The sequence below is a fragment of the Paralichthys olivaceus genome, chromosome 14 (genome assembly GCF_024713975.1).
Source record: "Paralichthys olivaceus isolate ysfri-2021 chromosome 14, ASM2471397v2, whole genome shotgun sequence".
Classification (NCBI taxonomy): Eukaryota; Metazoa; Chordata; class Actinopteri; order Pleuronectiformes; family Paralichthyidae; genus Paralichthys; species Paralichthys olivaceus.
The window spans coordinates 10,910,835-10,936,216 of NC_091106.1; the positions used below are offsets into that span (position 1 = coordinate 10,910,835).

At 38.1% G+C, this 25,382-nt stretch overlaps 1 protein-coding gene across 28 annotated transcripts in view; it reads right to left on the reverse strand.

The window, feature by feature from the left end:
- Positions 1-17,180, reverse strand: part of LOC109630696 (neurexin-1a) — a 245,071-nt gene extending 227,891 nt beyond the window's left edge. For 6 of the 28 annotated variants that reach the window (XM_069538533.1, XM_069538531.1, XM_069538540.1 and 3 more), the window contains exons 1-3: positions 16,970-17,178; positions 14,284-15,606; positions 461-478 (exon numbers count right to left, since the gene is read on the reverse strand). In XM_069538533.1, coding sequence (XP_069394634.1) covers positions 461-478; positions 14,284-15,103 — 838 coding nt within the window. In that variant the 5' untranslated portion in view covers positions 15,104-15,606; positions 16,970-17,178. Of the gene's footprint in view, positions 1-460; positions 479-14,283; positions 15,607-16,969 lie in introns of all 28 variants that reach the window. The other 22 variants (XM_069538541.1, XM_069538537.1, XM_069538542.1 and 19 more) reach the window with 7 other exon arrangements.
- Between the last annotated feature and the right edge of the window lie 8,202 nt (positions 17,181-25,382).

The window sequence follows — 25,382 nt, forward strand, 5'->3', positions numbered from 1 at the left end:
AAACTAAATGTTGAATTTACACCTGAGATGAAAGCATTTACAGTCAGTAACTTAGAAAGTATGCAGTACTCCAAGGTTACTAGAAGAAACTTTTAATCAGTAATCCAGCAGCAGTCGGCAGGTTCGTAATGCACACCTGAGCTTTTATGTTAGAATAGCTAATTCCATCTCTTTGAAAATGCATTAGTCTTGATTTGGCACAATTGCTTTTACCCATTTCATTACACCCTTTTGTACGAAATGTGGACTATGTATATATATAAAAAAACAACAATAAAAAAAAAAAAGAAAATCAAGAAAAATCAGAGTAACCAGACTTACCATTCCAGTATAATCAATACCTTGACCAGTATAAAGCATTGGCTTACAGTTATTGGAGGAGCCTCAGCCAAGACAATGTGTCAACATACATTTTTTTTTCAGCAAGAATAGAAACCAACAATTACATCAACATACCCACCTTCAGTTTGGTTGTCTTCTGGAAGCACAGACAGGCAGAGAGAAAGAGAGGAAAACATTCATTAAGCAGCATGCAGACTAGTACGGGCCATTGCATGTCGTAACCATGCAAGACATTAAACATCACATGCAAGTGAGCTGTTGTAACCCCTGCAGAGGATTTTTTCTTTTTACCCCCCCCCCCCCCTTTTTTTTGCTCATTCACTGACCTGGAATACAGGAAAGAGCTGAACTAAATGAGCCCTTCTGAATGTTTGATAAAACCTTGAAGAATTCAATTATTTCAAGTCTTTGTTGGCAGCAGATAAAAAAAAAAAAAAAAAAACTGGCCTCACCGTTAAATGATTTAAGAACTAGTATTGATCACGAGGCATAAGATGGTGAGGGGATAAAGAAGCACACTTTGAAGCTGGTTCATCTCGTTGTGTTAGGCTCATTCAATCTTTAATTTATTAGATTTAAACTGATGGACTATAACTGTGGTATCAACAATTATTTATTCCAGCAGACTCAAAAGAAATCTGTGTGGTGTTATTTTTTCCTTTTTTCCCTAAATGAAAAACCTGCTCTACACCACATGTGATGAAATGCATTGAACTAGAAAATAACCTAAATAAATAGAGTTGGCCTCAGTGCAGCAATGCCTCAAAGGTTTCAGAACAGGCAGTGGGGTCCCGTGTTACTGGAATTCTATTCAGGTGATTTGGTCACAGTGCTGAGAGCAGTGACCAGTGAGCACGCATTGGAAATGCAGAAAGAGATTGCCTACAAAATGAAATTGCCCTAACATTAATTTTGGCAATCGGAGTGAGGTTTGTGGAGGTGAGAAAACTGCCATGTAAAATCTGTCACTCTGATAAAGGAGACCGAGAGAGGAATTACATGTTGGTAAAGTGACAGCAGAGAGGTGAGGTAAACATCATGCTACTGTGGGGAAATAAATTGGTTTGACAAAATGATGTGACTGGAAGCATGCAAAACCAATGAGATGAGAGTGTGTGAGGGCCCATAGATGCCTATAAAAAGAACAAACAACTGGTCAGTCAACAGTTTGTTCATCATTAAGTCTTTAGGATTTGTCTGGAGACTGATACCATTTAAAATTTAAATATTTTTATCGAACAATTTTAATCAAATCATTTTTTTTAACAAATGCGCAAATTGGTATAAAAACAATAGAATTTGAAGATATCACAATATTAATTTCAATAAAATAATCATGAATTCATGCATGCGACGTCTAACTTATCTTTTTCCTGTCAATCCAGTTCTTACAATCATGCAGCCACATTGGCACAGAAGCCTCATTTCCAGTGCAACATAATCTCCTACCTCTTTAAAACTCTCGCCCAGATTCAAGCCATTTTTTGACCCAACACTTACCATCGCCACAGGATCCCTTTCCAAATCAGGCACCATGCACAAACAACAATCCAAATCACCGTTTTGTGAACAGTCCATGACACGGTTCACTTGTTCACTTCACATCACAAGTTCAATTCATTTCAAATTTGAGTCAAATTACCTTGCATACATTTTGTCATGTGAAGTCCTGAAGTGCTCAATTCTTTTTAATCTATCATTTGTGCAGCTTTACGTGTCAAATCAACAACTTTTCAGAATTGTTGAGATTGAATGGTGAGGGATACTAAAAAGTGCCCCTTGTTCACAAAACGTTTGCTTGATGATGAGAAGCTCGCTGCTGAAGAAACGTTCTGACATGACAGGGATGAAGCTGGCAGTTGCAAAGTGACCACATGAGAAGAGAAAAGTAAAAAAAAAAAGAAAAAGAATCAAGACCATTTCCTGACGTCAAGACCCCATCGACCGACACTGATTCATACATTTTTCCAACAATAACTAATAGTTTTTCTCACTGCATTTATGCTTTTTTAATTGAACATTTGTTTAAGTGTAAGGTTACTGTGAAATTAACTCTGTGTTTTATTGATTCCCTTCCTCAAATTATTAAAACCACATTAGTATCAGGTTATTGTTATTCCTTACATACAGCTTCAGAATGTCACTACCTTAAGTCTGATCTGAGCACAGTATATTCACAATAAGAGAAATCCACTGGCATTTTAACCTCGAGAAACACAAAGAGCAAGTTTCTTATTGTTCTGAATCTGATTTGACTGGACGAAAGATTATATAGCAACCAGTTGAACAAATTGTGTCTTTTCAAATCAAACCTTGAAAGCAATCTTTTGTGGCCACAATAAACGATGCTTCATTTGGTCGTGTTCTGTGGAAAAGAGGCTTTCCTCTAACAGCAGTATCACCTGACAGGAACCATTAAAACAAGCCCCCTATCACACACAAACACACAAACACACACTCAAAAAACACACACTTTCTTTCACAAATGTAGCCAGCTGGTTACATCCTAATCCAGAGACGTAAATCCATTTAATCCCCTTGACAAAGTGATCCCAGTGCTATTGTGCTGGTAACACTAAACCAAAATGCACTCAACTGTCTATCAGGCAAACTGCATCTCTGATGGTCTTGTGCCGTTGATTATGCACATGGCGTATCGCTGTTGGAAAATAATTACATTACTATTCAAGTTGATGCCTCAGTGAATGACACATCTGGTGTTTGACAAAAAAATAGGATGGTGAATAAATCTATAAATTGGATGGGGTTTTTCTTCTGTTGGATTTGGCTTCTGCAGATGTAATTCTGACACTTCAATATAACCTTGACCCTCTGACTATGAGCCCGGTGATATGTGAGCCAAAGTGACAGTCGCTGGAAAGCCAAACTATCTCCACTCAATCCAGTGTTGCACAGCGGCACAGGCCACCGTCAGCCAGCTCGACAAAATGTCATGAAGTTGTCCGTGTCTGTCCAGCAGTGCGTCTGAATGCAGTTGGCTGAAGGGACCTGGCTGACTTGAAATTCATTCATTTCCTGCCATTCAAAATTTTAGAACATGCTGTCTGCCTGAATCAATCTTTTGTCATCCGCTCCTAATGTCATCAGCATTGCAGTGGTTTAGGTTCAAATTTTTCCCTCTCTGTTATCACCATGTTTCAGCAGGATTTACAGTATAAAGCCTCACTTCATGTAAAGAAACTTAAAGCCAATATACTCCAGAATTAACTGGTTACTGCCCTTGAATCTGTTTGAATTATCTTCACTTCCAAAGAGAGACAACTGTGATAGAAGTGTAGGTTTTGTTCCATCCTATTTTTTTCTTTTGCTTTTCTGTCACAGATGATATCTTCACCTCCAAGGTTGAGTGCATGCCATCACAAATAAGGATGCAACATTAGCCTGTATTTAGACTGCAGCTTTTAACATTAGCCACCCCCCATAAAATATCTAATTAAAGAATATCTAATTCTAAGTTAAATAATTATTTTAGCAGCATGTTCTTAAAGAACCACTTTGTCTGTGTGATCTAGCAGCTTTTAAACAAATAGCCCCATTTTATCTGAGAAAGAAGTGTGTTTAAGAAAAAGATAAATATTCAGACTTTACCATTAAAGAGTTTGACATTGAAGTTCTGCACCTTTTCATGCAGACGTTTTTCAGGACACTGTAGTTTCTGGGTAGACTGGTCAGTTTGGACAAGTGCCATTTAAACAAGGCCACATTGTATAATATGTAAATGTAATTATATGAAATGAAGTATTAAGTTAAATAATTTTCAATAATATGAATTATTAAGCAACTGACACTTCCTAATGAAAGCAGTTCAATTCCATTTTAAATAGCCTCAAACTGAAGCAGTTTATCACGCCTGCATTGCTTTGAAAAAGTGGGTCAGCTGCACTAAGTTTCATTGTGGCAAAGCTGAAACTCAAAGCCTCGCCTTGCCCAAAATGCTCTGAGAATATCACTTTAAAGATGCTGCAGCCGACTTCAAAGGTTAAAAGCTGCAAATGAGAATAAGAGGTAACTGACTGAACATGTTAAGTAACGTTATGCAACACGACATCAGTAAACTGCACAAAACACGCTGGTTTTTGCCGTGTGAGGCTGTCACTGTAGCAGCATTTACAGATGTGAGTGGAGGGTTGTGTAACCATCTTAATCTATGTGTAGCATAATCATATTTATGTGGACAAAACTGTAAATGTATCTACAGATCTGTAAATGTGTAGAGACATTGTTGAATATGTAAATGTAAATATGCAAATGAATAAAAAAATAATACATGTGCACATAGATCTGTAAATATTTACAAACATTTGTAAATAGAAATATTTTACATAGAAATGTCCTTAAATATGCAAATTTCCAAACGTAGCTACCTATCCTATAGCACCCAGTTCTCTTAACTCTGGTTTACAAACCTCAATACACAACGTTTTGGGAGATTTTCACACTGACAAAAAAAACAAAACCTAAAATCTTTTTAAAATGTATTGGCCAAAATGAGAGCTTTTGTTGAACATTTCTGTTTTCTGCAGTGTTATTAATCAGGATGTTGAAATGTCATCATCATACATGGAAAAGGAAAAACAGAGGGCAGTGAAGCTATTGCCAGCTCATTAGTAGTTACAAAATGGAAAAATACTATGAGGAAGGCTGCTCTAAAATCCCCTGTCGCAGAGACGCTTTAAGGGAAAATGTGAAAGCCTTGCAGCAAAGGTTAGAGCTACCAGAGGATTGATTTGTTGTTAAATTACAATTTGGAGAGTAATGAATATAAGTGGGGGCTCATCTCTTAGTACCAGAGCCCAAACCTAATGCATCTATCTAACAGAGGAGTGTTAGCAGCATTACACAGCTCACCGTCTCCCTCATTATCAATTTCAAGCAACAAAAAGAGCAGAGAGGGGAAACAGGCTGAGTGACCGGCCACTCCCATGGAAACAGAAAGCTCCCACACCTGTGGCTGTACTGTGGTATATGATCCAAAGAATAAAACATTAAACAGCATTTTTATTTGAAATTGGATTCCTCTGAATGGGATTGTCCAATCAATGTTCTACCATTTTGAAGAAGTAGAACTAATGAGTCATTACACAACAATACATTTGCCTTATCAACTTCTTATTATTTTGTATTCTGCATATGGTGTTGAATGAATTTGATTTATTGATGGTTACCTTCAGTTTAAGCACTGGTTACAGGGTGCAACAAATGGCTTTGACATAGGGCTAACAAAATACTCCCATGAGTATGTTACAGAGGTGAACGACGATTAAAATTTAGATTTATCATCTCTGGACAGAGTCAGGTTCATGTTTAAGGGAGAGGGACCAACTTTCTTATCTTTTCAGTTTTGTATCTTTATGTTTGTTTTTCTCATGAGAATGGGACCATGCTGCTTACACAAATACTTGATGACAGAAAACGTAACAGTTTATTTTGTGTTTTATTAAATTAATTCATTAAATCAGCTCAAAGTGTTTTAGTAATTTAATTAATCTTATTATGCAGCCATTCTGAGGTTCACGGGACAGATGGTGTGTGGACAATATATTTCAATCCAGATATTTGGAAGGATACAGACTAAACAGGATTGTGGCAGCAGATGTGCTGAAGACCTCTCCATTCTTTTACATCTTGTAGGTTAGAATGATCCAACAGGATAATCAGACCAGCTTATACAGTCGTTCTAATAACCTTAATCCAAGGATTGACGATATCTAGGATTGTATTACAGATGTGGAGTAAATCTCTTTTTTTGCGATGCACTAGCTGCTAAACACTGAAGTATTAGGCCAGGCAGAAGAATTAAGGAATCAGTGTAAACTGCAAGGTTGTAAATACTGGCTCAGCCTATTTGTAACTAGTTATAAAACATTTCACGGCTTAATGTTTGAGCTAAAGACAGCAGTGTTCACCGAGCACCTTTTCTGGCTAAAAATGCTCAGCAGTAGTTTGAGGAAGCTGTCACTGGCGGTGTGATTAATCCCTATTTCAAGAGCAGCTCTTTAACTTTAACATTAAATCTTTTGATGATTTTAAATGACAACAAAGATGTAGGAAAGGTCCCTGATACAACCATTGATTTGTTTCAGAGAAATCTACATGGACTGCAGTACTATTTTAACAAACTTATTATATGATTCACAATCTATATTAAGGTCATAGACATAGCGAAAGGAGAAGCAGCCTCCTACTTGTAGTGGAATACTCAAAATGTGACACATAACCGACACTACACTGTAGTCTCGTAAGGTGTATTTGCACCGGTGCAGCCACAGAGGGTTTTAAAGTCATGAGAACTGTTCCTGAAAACTGATTTGTCTTCACTCTATCGTTTGCATGACAGCTTTCAAATTATGTCGGTGCACTTTTGACTTGTTTTCAGTATTTCAGACGACTCTCATGAAGGATGACACCCAACCAGCAGCATCAAAGACAACTTATGTTCAAAGTAAAAATAAAAAAAAAGGAATCATCTGCAGCCTGGAATTCTAAAGAGCCTTTTTTTCCTGCCTGTGAACAGCATTATTGAAACAGAAGATCAAACCATGCAGACTGCAAAGAAAGAAATGCAAAGTGAAAAGCAAACAAATAAGAAAATTAAGTTTAAAGATAAAATATTTGCAGATGTCATTCATACATGACATATTCATGGCAGCTGTTGAGAGATAATAATGTTCAATCAATGAATTATGCATCTCATGATATACTGTAAGCCCCATAAGCTTAAGATGTCCAGATAGCATTGTATAGTCCAGTTTAATACAAGCTTGTGTGTGTGTGTGTATGTGTCATTGATGTGTTTATTTGTGTTGAGGGACGAATCCTGTTAAAGGAAGTTTGGTGTCAAAGAATTTCACAAACACCCTTTGACAGTCGAGAGCAGTTGTATTCAAACAAGGCAAAAATCCTCCGGGAAAATCCCTCTAATCTTTTGATCCCAATAGGCGATCTGTCTTTGGACTCAGAGACAGCAGTATACTGTTAATCTGCTTTTGTCTGAATGAAGCTGCAGGAGGCTTCCAGACAGAGTGACACTTTCAGAGATACGCTGAGGTCACATGGTTTGTGCTCATACAATGACAGACGTGCCTGAAAGGGAGCGCTCGTTCAAACGAAGAATTTATCTTCCAGTGCAGTGTGTCTCAAAGCTCTTTAATTTGTGTGCATGGATGTGAGTGAGGTTAGTGAATATTTAAATGCCACATGATGAAAACTCATATATGCCTTTCACACTGAGCCATTTATAGAAACCACTGTTGCTGTTGAGGAGTCAAACACAAGCTAATTATTGGAATCAATAAATGTTCAGCGCATTATCTGTGTTTCCAGTGACAAGGGAATAATTGTGTTACCTATGCTTATCGTGTGTTCTGTGCATCAATGAATCCTTTACAAATTGCACACTTTCCTTTTTTTAAGTGGCCTTGAGATATTTCCTACTAGTGTAGGACTCTGTGGGATGAATTGATTTGTCTTTGTCACTTACTAATAATCAATGTGTTTTTTTTACTTCTATTGTTCAGCCACCATATGTAACCCTGCCAACTTCTATTGTAGCCTCCAGTGTCTCCAGTTGAATTGTCCTTGGGGACACAACTTGGCGCTAACTGTGCAGTACTATGCCAGAGCTCTGAAATCCTGTGCTTCTTCATACGGAAAGAAAACAGTGATCAGATGCTGAACAGTCCGACAAGTTTCCTTCTAGATGTGCTGCACAGTTGCTGCTGCAAGTGAAATATTAATAAGAATAAATAGGTGAGGAGTTTTTGTATAATCTTTCCTACAAATTAACAAACAGTCACAGGTGAAAACATCGTAATTATGACATTGTCATTATCAGTGACCCTAACCCTCTTAACTCTACCTCCTCACCACCAAAATGCACACAGGCAAAATTTGTTAACCCAGTTGATTTAGATATTTCAGATATTTCCCTCCGGTATTGGTGGAGACAAAAACAGAGCTAAATGAGGAGTAAACACAACTTGTTTCATTGCCCCCACATGGCCAAGTTAATAATTGCTGCCATAAAATCTGAATAAAAGACAACCACACAAGCGCAAACTGAAAAACTAAGGCTAAAGCTAAATAGTAAAAACAAGGAATTTTTGCATTGACTTAATTTGAACAGTCCAGAGACAAATAATTCACAAATTGTGCGATGTAAAGCAACCTGATTCTAAAATATTTAATTTGGATCTACACCCTAGTCATACAAAGGAAAAAACTAATTCATTGATATTTGTCTTCTCCAAGCAAAACCTTCCACGACTTATCATTGAAGAACACTGAAGGCATAAAAGATAATAAAACATAAACATTGGAAAGGTTATATATATATGTATATTTATTAATTGTACGTGTGTAAAAGTTATATCTATTTAAATATAATTTACTTAAAGAGAGATCTGACAGATCTAGATGTAGGCTGGACACTGCTGTGAAAAATAAAATACCACCTCTCATGTTCTATTTGAATTATGACATTTCACGCCTCTTCCTATTCTTCATCTTCCTTCATATACCAAGTGGTGTGTAATATGAAGAGCGTCATGGTTTTCTGAATCAAATTCCCTGCTGCAATATCCACAAAGACCAAACCATGATCAACACATATATTGCACCTTTCTTTTCCGACACAAATCTGTTGTGTTGCTAAGTTGATCAAAATCTTCACACAACCAAGTCAGCTGTTGATCATGGTTCCAATGTGAGAATAGATGTGACGTAATGTCAGTGGATGTGGGCAACAGTCATTCTTGGTACCCTGTCATGATGCATTAGCAGCTTAATCAAGCGGCAGTTTTCTGACTGCCTGTCCCACAATGAGTGACGTTAGTTACAGAGAGTTCCAACTACATCTTCACGAGGACCTAGAAGCTCTCAGCTAAAATCATAAAATTAAAGTGCAGTTCAATCAGTTATTTACCGTTAGCTATCCTGTGAATAGTGTAACGCACTTAATGAAAAATAACATCTTGTGCAGTCTCAGTTGAGGTTTGCCCTACTTTTTTTTAATTTTTTTACCATGAAATAAACAACATCACTCCAGTTTTTTTATCAGGATAAAATATGGAGCCATGCAATGCATCTATGTTATTTCCCTAATGAGAAACAAGAGGACAGATTCTAGGAACTTAGTGGCTAAAGAACAGTGCATTTAAATAATTGTTTTAACCGATCAAAGGGATTTATGTGTGTGTGTGTGTGTGTGTGTGTGTGTGTGTGGTTCAGGTATTACTCATGTTGTGGGGACCTGTTTTTCTTACGGGGACATAAAGCAACATAACAGAATATAAATGATTCAGTTTTGGAGTGAAAATATGTGTTAGGGTACAAGCAAGTAGTAGTTAGTAGTTATGGTTCATATATAAATATAAAACATAATGTAATCAATCATATTAAATTATGGTGACACGCGATTTTGTGTGTGGCGTGCATTTGGAGAGGGGTGGATTGAAACCCTGTAATCCTTCATCTGATCAAAGTAGCAACAGCTTTTAAATGATTTAATGGACAGGTACATTTTAAACGTCCATGTACTTTACAGCTGGATCAGTGTTTGGGCTTTTGATCAACATAAATCCTGGAGAAGCCCGTAAAGGCAAAAAAAAGATGGTGATGAATTTTCTAAGTCTGATCTAAATCATTTTATCTTCTTCGTTATTTTTTTTAATTTAATCTGAGAAAAAAAGTGAAAAGTTTTGGAAGGTCTGAGCTTTCTTTAGGAGAGAAATCAAATCTTATCAAAAGGAGGCCTCTGACATAAATATTTAGGGGTCCTTTAATAGATGACCACAAAAATTTACCTGGAGCCCCATAAAACCGTGTTCTAGCTGGAATACTGAATTAGCGGGAAAATATTTTTCAATTTGCTTCCATCCAACATGACTTAAGGAACCATGAGTTCACACACAGTTTCTACATAGATGACTCTGCTGGGAATTTAATCTCCACATCTTGGAATATTAGTGCCAATTAAAATGAGCTATAAAGAGCGACCAGTATTTCTTCATTGCAGGTGGTATTACTAAGTTATATAGTCTTTTATATGGTCTGAAAGCATGGCTGATTGAATCATAAAACGTAGTTGATGTTAAGAGTTCGGCATGAGCTCAAACAAATGACAGGTATCAAGAAATCTCATCATTAATTGAGAGTAATTCATCTTTTTTCACGATTAAGACTTAAAAATACAGTTTTCCCTAATTTTCACAGGCACACAAATACAAAGATTTGATACACCAGAGCCAAAAATTCCCATTTTAGCATTTGAACTGATCTCTCGGAATCCTTTGTAAAAGTAAAATACAATTCAATTTAATTTGACTTTTAAGGGCCCCCTGCTTCACACACCTTTTGTGAATTTCTAATCCTGCAACCTGGCTACATGTAGCAGCAGAAATCAATAAATCTTTTCTTACCATATTAACAATGAATCTAATGTGTAACGTGAGAGGGGCTGCGTATGGTGACAAACCACCAGACAGGAGCAGCTTTCAACTCATTGTTTCGGTTTTACAGCCTGCAGCTTCAATGTTGTAGTTCAGTCTCTACGCTTTCATTAACACTATTCCCAGTTAAAAAAAGCTGTGATGAACCCACTGTTCACAACCTCCCCGACACCGAACTGCAGAAAAGTGACTGACTGGTGAAGAGAGGCAATCATTTAGTGTCTGAAGAGCCAGTTATCTCCTAAAGAGGTGGTGAAAACCCAACCGGAGCATCTGCAGTTGAAAGTTCTGCCTGTCTGTGTGGACAGTAAAAACTAGTACATGGACAACAAGCAACATGCACACATTTTTTTTGGTTCATTATGAAACTGTGGCTGGTCAAATAAAATGTGGTGGGCCTGTTTAGACTTGGCGAGAAAGGGCATTAGCGGCGGTACATGATACGACGGGAAAAATATATTTAGTTTTGATGCAGATTTTTTTTTTCCACTGTCTTCGATGTAACTTTCTTTACATTGATGTTATCAGACCACTTCCTTTTTTATTTTACATCTCTACTATAATAACTAAACAATCATGTGCAGGTTTGGTGTAGTGCCCCCAAGTGGCCAAAAAAAACAGTTTCTAGTTTCTATAAAACATCTATATCCAGACTGATCAGCTAACTATGGACACCAGATATAGATGGTGACGTAACACACGTCCTCTCTACACTCCCAAACCTTTTAAACTCACTTATACACTCATGAATAGGGGTGATTGCTCATCTGTGTAACTCTAACTGAACACCTGCCTGTATGTTTGGTGTAATTCCATCAAACAGAGCAGGAGCACATCTGAGAGAAGGGTTTCAGTCTTCCACTCTGTGCTATGTGGCTGTATCTGCTGTGACAACAGCAGACAACTCCACTGACAGAAAGCTTGTTGGTCTTTGAGGCTTCTGTTGTGTAATCTAGTGGATCTAATGACTTGCGTTTAGTAACCTGCAGTTTCTCTTGCGTAGTTTGATGTGATAATTCAGGCGAGACATATGGAATAAGTGAGCAGATGTGCGACAGTCAATCTCTCCTCAGGTTGAATGTTTATCCTTACCAACATCCTGAAACTTGCAAGATGAGTTATCTAACATTAAATGAGACTTTTTGTCACTATGGCAAAGTTAAAAATAGGATAAACTGTTAAATATTCTGGGTTTCAAAGCTAAAAGCTTTTGTCTGTACAGTTGGGTTTATTGTACAGGATTAGTCTATTTGTGTATATATGAGTGTGTAAAGATTCATTTATGTGAACAAGTTTAGGAATGTGTGCATCACAGTGAGTCAAACATAAATGAAATAAAAATACATGAGAGAATAAACTGTGCATGTAGATCAATACATGAGACCTTCACTGGCATAACTATCACACTTCTCCTCACGATTTCCATTCGATACTCACAACACGGAGCCCAAACTGCTATTTCATTGGTGTAAAACTATTAACATCAATAACCACCCTTTGTTCCTCTTTTCCTTTTATTTCTAGAATAATAGAGCATAAAACACACACATCTGACTGAAATATTTAAATTAAGTCGATAGGCTATTATAGTATGGAGGAGGGGGTGTATTTATGTTTGTGTTTCCTTTGTATTTATTGAAACTAGTGTCTTTGTTCATGATGTGCATTTCCAATATAAATTCATTTCACAGATTCATCCTGTTGCAAATATTTTAAATCCATTAGCTGTATTCAAAGCGAGTTGTATTGAGTTAAGAAGCCAGGGCACTGAGTCATACTTTATGACTAAACCTATTGATGTGAAAATACTTACTAAAGTATTTTTAAAAAATGCTTGTGTATTTGTGCCTTATGATTCATGAGCAATTTATTGCATTAGTTTCCTAATGTGTCACTGCTTCCCTGAAGGACCCTTTCCCTACCATTAAATTACTGAGCGTTCATTGTGATTTGTTTGTGAAAATACTAACAATCTTCTAAAAAGGCCTGTTTAGATTTCCACTCCTCTGTCCTGCTTCAAAAAATTTGACTCTTGTTGATTTAGCAAAAATATTAAACATGCAGAAAGTCTGCACTTAAAAAAAAAAGCACAGGCAAGAGAACAATAACCCCATCTGGGTGTCATGTCCAAGTATATTTACTGCCATAGTTAATTTTTGATCTAGATTTATTCAGGGCGCTTTGAAGCAGTGTGGCAATACAGCGCACAATTTCTCACTGATGTGGCGACGTCTAAATAAACAAAGACTTTAATGCTGCTCAACACTGAAATCCTGTTAGTGAACTACAGCAACAATCACTCACTGTCAGTGCACGAGGTTGGTAAAAGAGCCTACGCGTCCTTGCCGAAGACAAAACATGAACAGAGCAGAAAATAAAACACTGGGTGTAGAGGACTATTTTAATTATGGTGTTTCGTATTTGCCTCAATAACTAATGGAAATCAGATGAGAATATCTTGCTGCAGTAGTAGGTTATCCAACCTAATGAGCTTATTGTTAAAGAAATAAATGTGTGCTTTATTAAAGACACATGAGCTTGTGAAATGAAATGCTAATTATATATGGCCATTGTTAGGCCCATATGGAACATGTTAAAGTCCCTCTGTGTTTCTGTACATTCGAGAATCACATAAACATTCACACCCTTCCCCCCCATCAGCACTCGGCCTGACCAACAAACCTGCTCCTCCCCACCACAGCAGTGAGCTGCCAACCTGTGGGAAGCTCTGCACTGAATACCCTGAATACTGATACAGTTTCTGTACGAGCAACACTGAGGATAAGAAGCAACACGGATCCTGATATCATCATCACAACTTTGGACCACAACAGAGTCGTACTTTTCTCCCTGCCTCAAAAACATCCATGATCTCTTACCCTCCTGAATGATGACGGTTTTATCTGCTGGGATTATTAAAACATTTTGGGCCGCAGCTTTGAGGGAGGTTTTATTTTTGCTTGTCACTAAAAATTACAAAATGATTGATCAGAATTCTGATATGGATGTATTAATACCTATGGTTTTATTCACTGGCAACTGATACAAAAACCTCACCTGGTTAATTCTTTCCTCTGTTGCCAACTGTATGAATCTGTTTTCAAGTCAATTATATTGCTCATGTTTACTCCAAGTGACTTTTTAATGATCACTCCTTCTCTTTCATTTGAGGTAAACCATTGGAGATGATGTTTCATAGGTCAACCAATCCCCACTGACCTGTTTGATGAGAATAGAAGACACCTTAGGGGACGGAGAACACCTGCATGTTTGGCTAATGAGGCCTTGCAGGAGCTTCACTCATTAAAACTGTATCGCAGATCAATGGCTGATGCAAACATACGGCTTTAGCCACGCAGAGGAAGGGAATGCATTATGTCAGAACGGATGGTAATTACGATAAGGAACTTGAATTTGTGCCACAGACGACATGTAGCGACTGAATTGTCTCAACAGAAGCCAGATGTCTTACCTTCACTGCAGTCCTTTCCCTGGAAGCCAGTCTGAGAGCAGTCACAAGTTGGTTCATTGTTAATTAAACTGCAGACTCCTCCATTTAAGCACATGTTGGCTGTACCGCAGAGGTCGCGTAAGACCCCCTCACTGTTGACCATTACAGACTCCGTGTTGTTGACCTTTATGTCCGTTAACCATCCAGTGAAAGGCTGCTGATCCTTGACTGCAGCTGACGTCAGTCTTAACGCCACAGATCGTATTTCCGGTGGTATTCCGCCAACAAACAAATGGCTGAAAACAGTCATATCCCGTCTTTTTGACTTCACCTCGACCCACTTTATCTCGTTGTCCACCATCAGCGTTGTGTTCTTAAAGTTTCTCCTTATCGTGACCGCGTGCCACTGGCTGTCGTTGACCGCTGTGTCAGATATGACGGTCGCGGGCTCGGCACAGAAGATGGAGAATCGCAGACTGAGTTTGCCGTTCAGGATGAGAAGTTCTAAGAAGTCACAAAATCCCTCGTCATCGAAGTAAACCAGCAGCCCGTGGGAACTCTTCGTTTTCATGTTGAAGCTCATTTCACTTTCGCAACAAGCATTCCACACTGGAAATCTTGCCCACTGTCCCTCGGCACCTGTGAATTCTAGACAAGTACCTATTTCTACAAAGCAGCAGATGAGCAGCCCAGCCCATATGATATGGGCACCATGTGGCTTTTGTAAAACCATCGTGTGATCACAGACTCTGTGTAAGTGGATACGGACTGAATTTACTTGTAAGAAGCGTTGCTTAGGCAAGATATGTGTTGGGTTGATTGCGAAAGAGTAGACTGGCATATAACTGACTGTCTACATGAATATATAAGAGTGAACTGATGCATTTTAAGACAAAACATTAATTGCATATCAGTGGGCTTGGCCAGCACTTATTTCCTGGAGCAAATACCATTACCTCAAACTGTCCAGGCCACCGGCCAAAACTCTCACTGTTTGCGCCAAAATAGTTTGAACTGTTCAAAGGTCCCCTCTGCCATGGCTATTTACAGCAAAGTGACGGAGATTCAAATATCCATTGGGCACACTTGAGGTAATTTATGTAATTATGAAACGCCTCTGGTGCCGGTTAGAATGTACACGGTTTCACTCAAGTTGAAATGGCAGCTTTAATCTTCATGTTCATGCCAACATTCTTTGGCGGGTAACTGGGAGCCTCGCTCGGGGCTTTTCACCCGGCATCCTCTGTAGCAATGGGGGAAAATGTCCTATGGAGCCACGCTGGCGATAAGCTCAGCAAGGGAAGCAGTCTGTGGGCAAAAGGCAGTCCTCACTGGCAAAGCTCCCTGCAAAAGAAAAGCAAATTCAGTACAGTATCAGCATTTTCTCCATATCTGTCTCCTAATCCACTTTGGTCAAAAGCCAAAGTTAATGCTATGATTAAGGCAGAAGCACCAATGAGGCACTTATATCCAGAGAGGCCATTGTTACAGCAAACACATGCAGTTTCATTAGATTAATATCACCAGGGCTTTCCAGGAAGCACAGAGCAGCAGTAAACACACAGACTAGAGACACATTACTTCATTTCAGTACCGATCACTGTGTGGGCATCATTCTGTTTGCAGTCCCTCAAAAAAAAAAAAAAAAAAAACCACATGCAGATATTCCTGCAGATTTTGAAATGATCGTGTCTGATCTTCACAGCCTGCATCATAAATCGCACATCTAAAATTCCCGCAGACATATCAGTTATAACATATATTAAAAAACAGGTTTAAAACTGGTTTGCAACATAACTTTTATCTAAAAACGAGTTACAACTCATTCCGATAGTGGCCTGCCCTCTGCTCAAGTCCCAACATGAGGAAAAAGTGCGTCATTTGATTCACAGTGGTTGGTTTGTGTAAGACGAACCAGTGGAGCTGATGATACAGGTTCTCAATCAGACCCCAAAATGTGCTCCTCACACATACTGTCGCCTCCTGTCACTATATATTTCATTTGCACTATCAGACCAATTCTGCGTGTGAAAAAAAAAAAAGACTAATAATTCAAAATCTCCGCAATTAGTTCCCATCTCACAGAGGTAACATACACCAGCGCTGCCCGGACTGTGGCTCCGCTTCACTTATCACAGGCAGCGCACTTTACCCAGACTGAGATGATCGTTTGAATGTGATTTCTGTCTAAACATCCAAATGATCATCAGGATTTAAATGAGACATATGTGGGATCATCTCCTGTGGAATTGATCTTTTCATATGATCTGCAGAGACAAGACGGGATTCCTGTTTCCGCCATCACCTCATCAATAACATGCCTCAACATGTTCGCCGGGATGACAGCTGGAAAAGGCGCACGGTTATGCTGCTATTTTATGCGGCGTTTCCAGCGCATAGCTGTACAATCAAGACGAGGTGTTATTGTTACCTTTGCGTGCGCACCTTTACTTCTACGGGACCCTGAATAGTTGGCACAGGAGAGAGAAGGGGAGGGGGGGGGGGGGGACAACACGGTGTTTTCCGAAGCATCTATTTCTAATCCTCCCTCATCAACATCTGATTCCGTGTGAATCACAGCATCAGCCAGAGAAGAGAGAGACAGAGAGGGACAGGCAAAGACGCGTCCACTTTCTACTCTCCAACTACTACAAAATAAAATCCTCACAGGGTGAGTGGTCAGAGAAGGGAGAAAAAGAACAATTACCTCACATATTTCGTCCTCCCAAGTTTGTTTTCCCCGATTCCAGGAGAAGAAAACGCAAACTGGAAAGCCGGAGAGAGGATCAAACCGCTGGATGGAGAATAAGGAGGAGAAAATCCAGTTATGTTGTGTGGAGGGAAGCGCTGCAATCTGGTTTCCCTGTTGAGCTTCTCCAGCGACTGTCAGGAGCCACAGACACCGAGGATCACGTGTCTCTCCCTCTCTCTCTCTCCCCCCCTCTCTCTCCCTCCCTCTCTCTCCCTCACTCTCTCTCTCTCTCTCACTCTCCCTCTTTCTCTCCGTGATGTCTGCCGGGGAGGGGCTGAATGCAGCACCTTGGACAGCGCCTCTGCCTCCGCCTGCATCCATCTCCGGACATGGCACATGCAGGCGAGTTTGGAGAGGAGGCTTGTAAAACTGCCCTGATTGATTAATTGATGGAACTAAAGACACTGAGCAGACAGGGAGGGTTTTGTGTCTGCGAAGACTATATGGTCAGTGTCTGCTACACAGAAAACTATACCAGGCAAGGCAGTTGTATCTATAAAGCACGTTTCATACACAGATTCAAGGTGCTGTACAGGGACATAAAACAAAACACATTTTAGAAGAGAACTATTTCAATTCTGAAGGCACAGTTAAAAACAATCATCAAGTAAAATAAAAGATTATAAAGAGCTGAATAAAAGATGTACAATGGTTAAAAGAGGTTAAAGGAATAAAAAGGATCAAGCTGTATCGACATTTAGAGAGAGAAACAATACACATTAAAATGGATAGAAATATAGAATAAAATACAGTATGACCTTGTTAAAGGCACTTGTGAATGTAATGGTTTTCAACCTGGTTTTCAAAACTGCGATGGACTCACACTTCTCTGTTATGTCTAAACTATTGCTGCAGAAAAAAAATATGAAAAACAGCACACCAAGTTCTAGTGGATGTAATGAGATCCAGCTAAATGGATAACTCCTCAAGGAGAGAAGAAATGTACTTTATATTTTTTATGACATTTGCAGTAGTACATTGTATATGTATTTCATTCCCCAAGGTTTTACAGGGATTAATACTGTAACCATATTCATACTGCATGAATAATATAATATCCCATAACACAGTCTTTTTTTCTAAATCTTTGTGTATCACTGGGGCGATATTTGTTTTCCCTATACTTCCTTTAATTAGGGGTTACAAGTTTTCCTGAAATAATTATGTCTGTGAATGCCCATTTGTATTAATATATATATTTAATGCATACCAAGAGTGTAAATAATGAAAGCACTGGACTGCTAGTTTCATACATAAAGAATAACAGAAAAGGTCATAATACAGCCCTGTCTTTATCTCTGTTTGTATAAATGTCACTTTCTAAGTAAGTAGGGACATATTATTAAATTATGAGCTGTGAATGTAAAAAAAAAACATGATACATGATGAATTTTTCATGCTGATGCTTGGTATCTTAAAAGTCATTAATTCTAACTTTCAGAAAGTTTGAAGTCTATAGAACAGTTTGTTAATTAAATAAAATAATAAAACAGTGTAAGTGGTTCTTTCCTTTTACTGCATGTGCTGTGTGTCCTCACCCCATGTCCTGAAAGAATAGAGAGCCTTGATATTCCTGTGATGGACTCACACTTCTCTGTTATGTCTAAACTATTGCTGCAGGAAAAAAATTATGAAAAACTTTATGAAAAACAGCACACCAAGTTCTAGTGGATGTAATGAGATCCAGCTAAATGGATAACTCCTCAAGGAGAGAAAAAATGTACTTTATATTTTTTATGACATTTGCAGCGGGTTTACATTATCAGGTGTATATGAAGCTATGATCAGCCCAGATTGTTATACTTTTGAATATTTTGCTTCACCTTGAATGTTGTGTCAATAATTTTCACTAGTGTTCATCACCTCATTTGCTTTCAGATGTTTCAAGAGAAATAAATTAAAAAGTGGCAGCGTCCATGGTTTAGATTATATTACTTTTATATATTAAATTATGCTACTGGTTACACTTCTAGCCAAGTAGTTTGTATTTGGTGACTGACTATTTTCAAAGGCTCATCCCAAACCCAGTGGCTTCTCTGTCCATCTAGCAAAAGAAATGTCAACATCAAAATAAATTAGAGGGCATCATTACATCTGCAGCTTTCGTTAGACAATATTGATCATTTTGCTATCGTCAAGGGAAGTTTTGTTATCTTTAAATAGACATGTGATGCTTATTTGTGTTCTCCTTTTTGTACACGTATAAAATTTTCCTCAACACATGCTTCATCCACACGAGTCAGGCCCTGTATTGAATTTGCAGACTTGTGTCTGGTGCAACTGTGATGCAATCTGTCTTTTAATTCAGTGGTGAAAAGCTTCCTTGTGTGTTTCATGTGACCTGTAACCTCCAACATTTCTAAAAAGATCACACGGAGGGAAGACTGTATTGCTGTCATTTCTTTTTTCCCCACCTTTAAGAATAATTTTCTTTTCCCTTTTCACCACCGTTTTCCTGGATGTCAACGCGCAGACAAAGTATTTTAGCCTAGGATGTGGACAGACTATTAATAGTAATGTGGCTGTGCTTGTGGAGATGGAGAGCGGATATTTTAATGAAGATATATATGTTTTATAAGCCAAAATTGGTTAATGTTACTTTTGAAAGTCCAGAAGAAACTACATTTGGCATTTGCTTACACAGGAGATCTGCACAAGCTCAAAGTAGTGTTAAGTAGAATTAAAAGAGGTTCACATGTAAAACCCTGAAGGATTCAAAAGACTGGAGTGACTGACTGATGGAGAATGTTTACTACAATTCCTCATCTGCGTGTAATGTTCATTCTTTTGTTCAATAGCAACTGGATGATACACAGTAGTAAAAATCCAACACATCATTAACTTTATAAGAGGAAAAAATACACATCAAAATAAATTGGTCTTTGCCTATTAGGGGACTATAGACTTCAGTAACCAAGCTTTACAAAACACAGAGCGGTGGTCCATTTAAGATTAATAGAGGTCTAATCTTTCTGGATTCATACAGGATAAAAATAGCTTTTTTTGTTTATACATTTGTAATCTCTTTTTTCCCAAAATAATCCTTTGAAGTAATCCTATAAACAAAATAATTTACTTAAGATACTCATCAGCACAAAAGGATAATACTTTAGTTACAGCTCCAGCAGTATCTATACCTTTTCTTCTGGAGGGGGTGGGTCACAAAATATTTTCGCCATTTAGCCACTAACCTCTGGTCTTTGCCAGGTACTTAAAAGTAAAATATATATTTCATAATTTAGAATGCACATCTCTGAATACAATTGCCACCTTTATGTAAATTATAATCTTATACATCTTATCTTATCTTATCTTAAACATTTATGCAGAATAAATAAATAACAGATGGATTTCCTATGTTCTATGATGAATGGCCTTGAAGTGTTTCAAATGCAATGTAAATATTAAAACATTTTCTTTTTTGTTTCCCTTCAAACAACAGTTGAGTAAGGATAACATGCACATATGTTATTCTGCTTTGCTTACATTGAAGTAATGTTGTAGCCCAGTGGTGTGGTTTCACAACAATCTGTGGATGGACAGCCAAGACACCTGGCAAAGCCGGGACCCATGTGCTTCCTTTCTTGGTTTTGCAGAGAGGCTGGAAATAAAGACAAACATCCAACTGTCAAAGACGAGAAGAGCTGGCAGAGAAATAAATTCAGTTACATCCTCATGGTACAGCTCTGCGTAAATAAGGTTACATTTCCTGCATTCTGAATTTATTTACTGTAGAACAGAATGAATTTACTTATTTAGCACACTCATACATCTGATATAATCAAAAAAATATCACTGCCATAAATGTATTTCTGACGCTGTTTATTTTTTTCTTCAAAGGCAACTTTAACCTCGAAAGAAGTTAGAGGTTCTGCTGTGTCACTGCTTCTTTCAAAGACACATTGGTTTTTGTGCAAATCCTCCTCCAGTGATTAAGAACTATCATTTTATAATTTGACACTGATCATACCATAAAATCCAGAAAACTGGCTTTAAGGCCCCAAACGCCCACACAGGCGTTTCAATCACGCTGGCTGATGGACATTTAGTGTGGTGGGTGGACAGGGGGTGGAGCTTTAATGAGGGGTAGTAAACTGAGTGAAGAGTGAATATAATTTATCTACTTCATTTTCAGGGATACTGAAAGTGTTAAAAATAAAACACTAGGACAGACACAGAGATGCTGATCAAGTCGAGTTTGTCCACACAGGTCTGAGAAAAGGTTGAATCTTCAATGTCACCTGTGTAGTTCAGCTGTCAACTGTCAATAAATGTGTATGTGCCAATAAGTGTGCCAGCTCCACTAGCAGCCAAACAGACTCAAACCATTACAGATCCACCGCCATGTTTGACAAATGAGGTGATATATACACTTTAGGGTCATGAGCTGCTCTTTAAAGTAGCGTCAGATTAAATGCACAGAAGCACAAACTGTTATCTTCCTGGGTTATGGTTTCATCAGTGAGAGAAAACACAAAACATTTACTGAACTCACAAAATGAGTTTAGAATTCTAGTTATTTTGGAAGCTTTTCAACTCTATCATACACAAGGGTGTTACTTAATGTTAACTCGAACAAGAAGAGGTTTGATAAATGAAAAAGTGAATCATAATTATCTCGACCAAAGAGGTTATGCATGTCTGTATTTGTTTGTTTGATATTTAGCAGGATTAATCAATTTCCATGACATTTTGTGGAGGCGATATGGTCCAGAAAAGAACCCTTTAACTTATTTTAGGGGATTCAAATAAATGGGTGGATCCAGGGTTTTTCTTTCACAGAATTCATTCAATCTTGGGCAGTAGTGGGTTGCACATGAACACACATGCTCACAAAGGTCACTCACGTGCGTAACAAATGTTGAGTGACAGGTTCACAGGATTAAGATGAAAAGAGAAGGTCTCACATGAGAGAGTATTGCATTGCATGCCACTTGCTGGTACGTGCACAACTGCGTGGTGGACAGTAACAAGTTTAGGGCGCCAGTGGCAGTAAGCACGAGGTGAATAGCGCTGCAAACATCACTGCACACAGCTATGCAATGCAGCAACCGACCAAAACACAAAGTTGGAGATCCCTTATGGGAAGTGTCAACATTTTTTCGGGTTCATTATGAAACTGTAGCAGGACAAATTAGAATATGACAGGCCACCACACTCTGGATAATTAATGGTAAACACTGCTTTGATATGACGCGATAGGGAATTAGCCTTGGTGGAGATATGTGCTCTCAGGGCGCTCTTTTAGTTTTTTATGCAGTGTGAATTTTCACAGCGAAGCAACAAGTTTTTTCTCATTCAGTCGCACATGTATAATGTAGTTTTTTAATTCTCTAACTTAAAATGTACAGCCATTTAACAGTCTTATTCCATAACAGAGGGGGCGTAGTGGGCAGGGATTTCACTGGAAATACTCAAATTGTCTTTTTAGTAATTTATGTCCTCATCCCTCTAAAGTAGCTCCATTTTTTTTTTCTTAAATGTTTCACCACTCTCCAGCTGACAGCATTTTTCTCTCCCTTTTGAGAGCATCTGTATCCCCGAGATTAAAGCTGATTGAATTCTGAAATCTGTATCATTACACTTATTAGATTACAAGGGAGGGAAAGGACATTGCAACTCTGAATTTCATTTTAGAGGAATTAATGAAACGTAGGCGTGTGGATCACAGAGCTGGTCACATGTCCAGCTCAAATGAGCTTACTGATTGTATTGACTCTAACATAATGACCCTACTGAAGATGCATGAGAAAAGCATTAACATGCCAAAAATCTGATTAAAACCTAGATTTCAAAGGGCAACCCTACAGCCTGGAACAAATTGCTGCAGTCCTTATTGATACAAGATTACAGGGATTATTGAATCAATTGATTTTTTTTTTTTCATCCTTTCCAACATTGTAAGTCTGTTTGTAGATTAATGGCTCCAGTGCAGGAAGTGATGGAGATGTCTGTCATCACACCATTGATTTAAACAGTTAAGACCACAAACCATTTAAAATCCTCTAATGACACATATGGTGGCTTATCCTTGGTAATATTTTTTTTTTTTTCCCCAGGATGAACTCTAATCTTCAGAATTGCCCTTTGTTATCATAGATTTCTTGGTGGCCATAATAAACATATCGTGAGTATAGAATATGAACCCAGTTGTATATTCCATAACATTTCTCCTTCCATATTTTTCATCTTTTTTTCACCATCTCACATAAACATGTTTTACTGCTCTAACATCAAAATTTTCCCTTCAGGGATCAATAAAGACATATCTCATCCTAGCTTATGTAGCTTATGTCTTTGTAATTGTCAGTCTTTGAGTGCATCTGTCTACTTTCACTTTATAAATAGAAAGCAGAGTGACTGTCAGTGTCTCACTATTTCTATTGTACTGGCCAAGTTTGTTAGTTTGTTTTTAAAGACGGTCAGTTATTGTACTAAGAGATGGACACTTTTTTTATTTTTTTTAAATTATTTTTCCAGTATTTGAAGGTTTCTGCACAGTGGTTAACAAAGGCAAACATGCTGCCATGGCTCAAAACATTTCCATCTGAACAAAAATGCTGCAAATTCAGAAATGCTGCTGATTCAGAAACACTAAAAGTAAACAAATACAACAGCAGAAATGTGATGCAAACAAAAACCACCAGAGGCTTGTACAACAAAGCAGGATATGTGGTTAGTTCACCATGGTTAATCACCATGGTAACTTTTGCAGCACCTCTAACCTGCTCAGCATTGGTTAACTTCAGAACAGGACCCAACTTCAGAACAGGACCCAACTTCCTCATCAGCCCAACTATTGACCAATCAGATAACTGGAAAACCAGTCATCATTCCTACAGGATCCTGACAGGTACAAACTGGTTTACAATGAGTGACGAATAATAAAGAGCAACAAATGGAGGGAGTTTATCACATTGAATAAATACATACTAACTAATATAGCTTAATTTAAACTGAACAAAAATGATTTCATTAACAAAAATGTTGTATGTAATTAAATATACCATATCTTCCACATAGCTTCTTTAGTATTTTGAACTTTTAAAACTAGTGAATGAAATCAGTTTATATAGAAAAATAGCAGCTCCTCCATTTGCTTTTTTGATGGTATCCATCATTTGGGCATGTCTTGCATGCAGGTGTGGCTTGAGGTGGCCTTGTGGGCTGCAAACAGATGCTGCTGAAACATTTAAGTTATATAGAAATGATCTTGCTGTTGCCCTTTTACAGAAGATTGCATACTTCAATGGTGTAGAAAAGTGTATTTTGGACAAAGAATCAGCACTTTTCTATTGGAATCAATGAAAATCCACAACGTTCTGGTGTGTGCAGATTGTCCACAGATGTGACAATGAGACGATAAGAGTAAATCTGTTAAAAGCAAGATGTAACCAAGTTTCTTTTCTTGTCAACCAACAAAATAAACATTTTTTGAAGGACTAGAGTAGTGGCCATTGTAAACATACCTGTTTGGAATGAGCTGTTAGCTTGGCCTGTGGTAATGCTTGATGCAGCTCTCTCTCTAAAACTGTAAAAGAACTGTTCACCCATTTACTCAAAGTTCACTGAAAGTCGACTTACTACGCAAAACCCTGAACTGGGGAATCAGTTGTTGTTGCCTTTGCTGTAAATGAACACGTTTTTGTGAACACATTGTTTTTCATCACTATACTATTGAGGTTTTATCAATAACAAATATATCGCATTTTCAAATCACATGAAATTTCTAACAATACATACACCAAGTGGTTTTCATGAGTGTCAGATATTCTCAGCAAACTAGGATCTAATACAGGAACATTTTTTTTCTAATTACCATTGTGGCTGTGACCTATACGTCACACTACACTGAATGATATTTATTCAGTGACATTTATGTCACAGCTGAATGCGTTTTACATGTACTGGTGTCAAGGTGTCTATGACTGATGTGTGTGTGTTACAAAGCTGCTGTGATGGGTATTAGTGACGTGTCTCTAACACTGATATTTGTATCAATCTTTCTTTCCAAACTGGGGTTTGTGGATTGTTGCCTTTGTCCCTTCCTTCCACTCATACCCAGTCCAGCCCAGCATTATCCTTGTGCCCCTGTTTTGTTTTTTTATCTTTATATCAGACCACTGGGTCCAGCAGACCCCAAGCATCTGAGAAATCCCCTGTGAAAGATCAGGTTGGTAGATCACAAGAGATCATCTCAGGCAGCACAATACTTCTGCATTCATGACAAATAAAAGATTGAGCTTCTCTCAAAGGTCTTCATCCACTCTTATCTGCACTATTCATGAGATCTTCAGTCTACGCTGCCTTGGAGACTCTCATGACTATGTGTAAATAAACATGCAAGCAACTGTTTACCCATAATGTT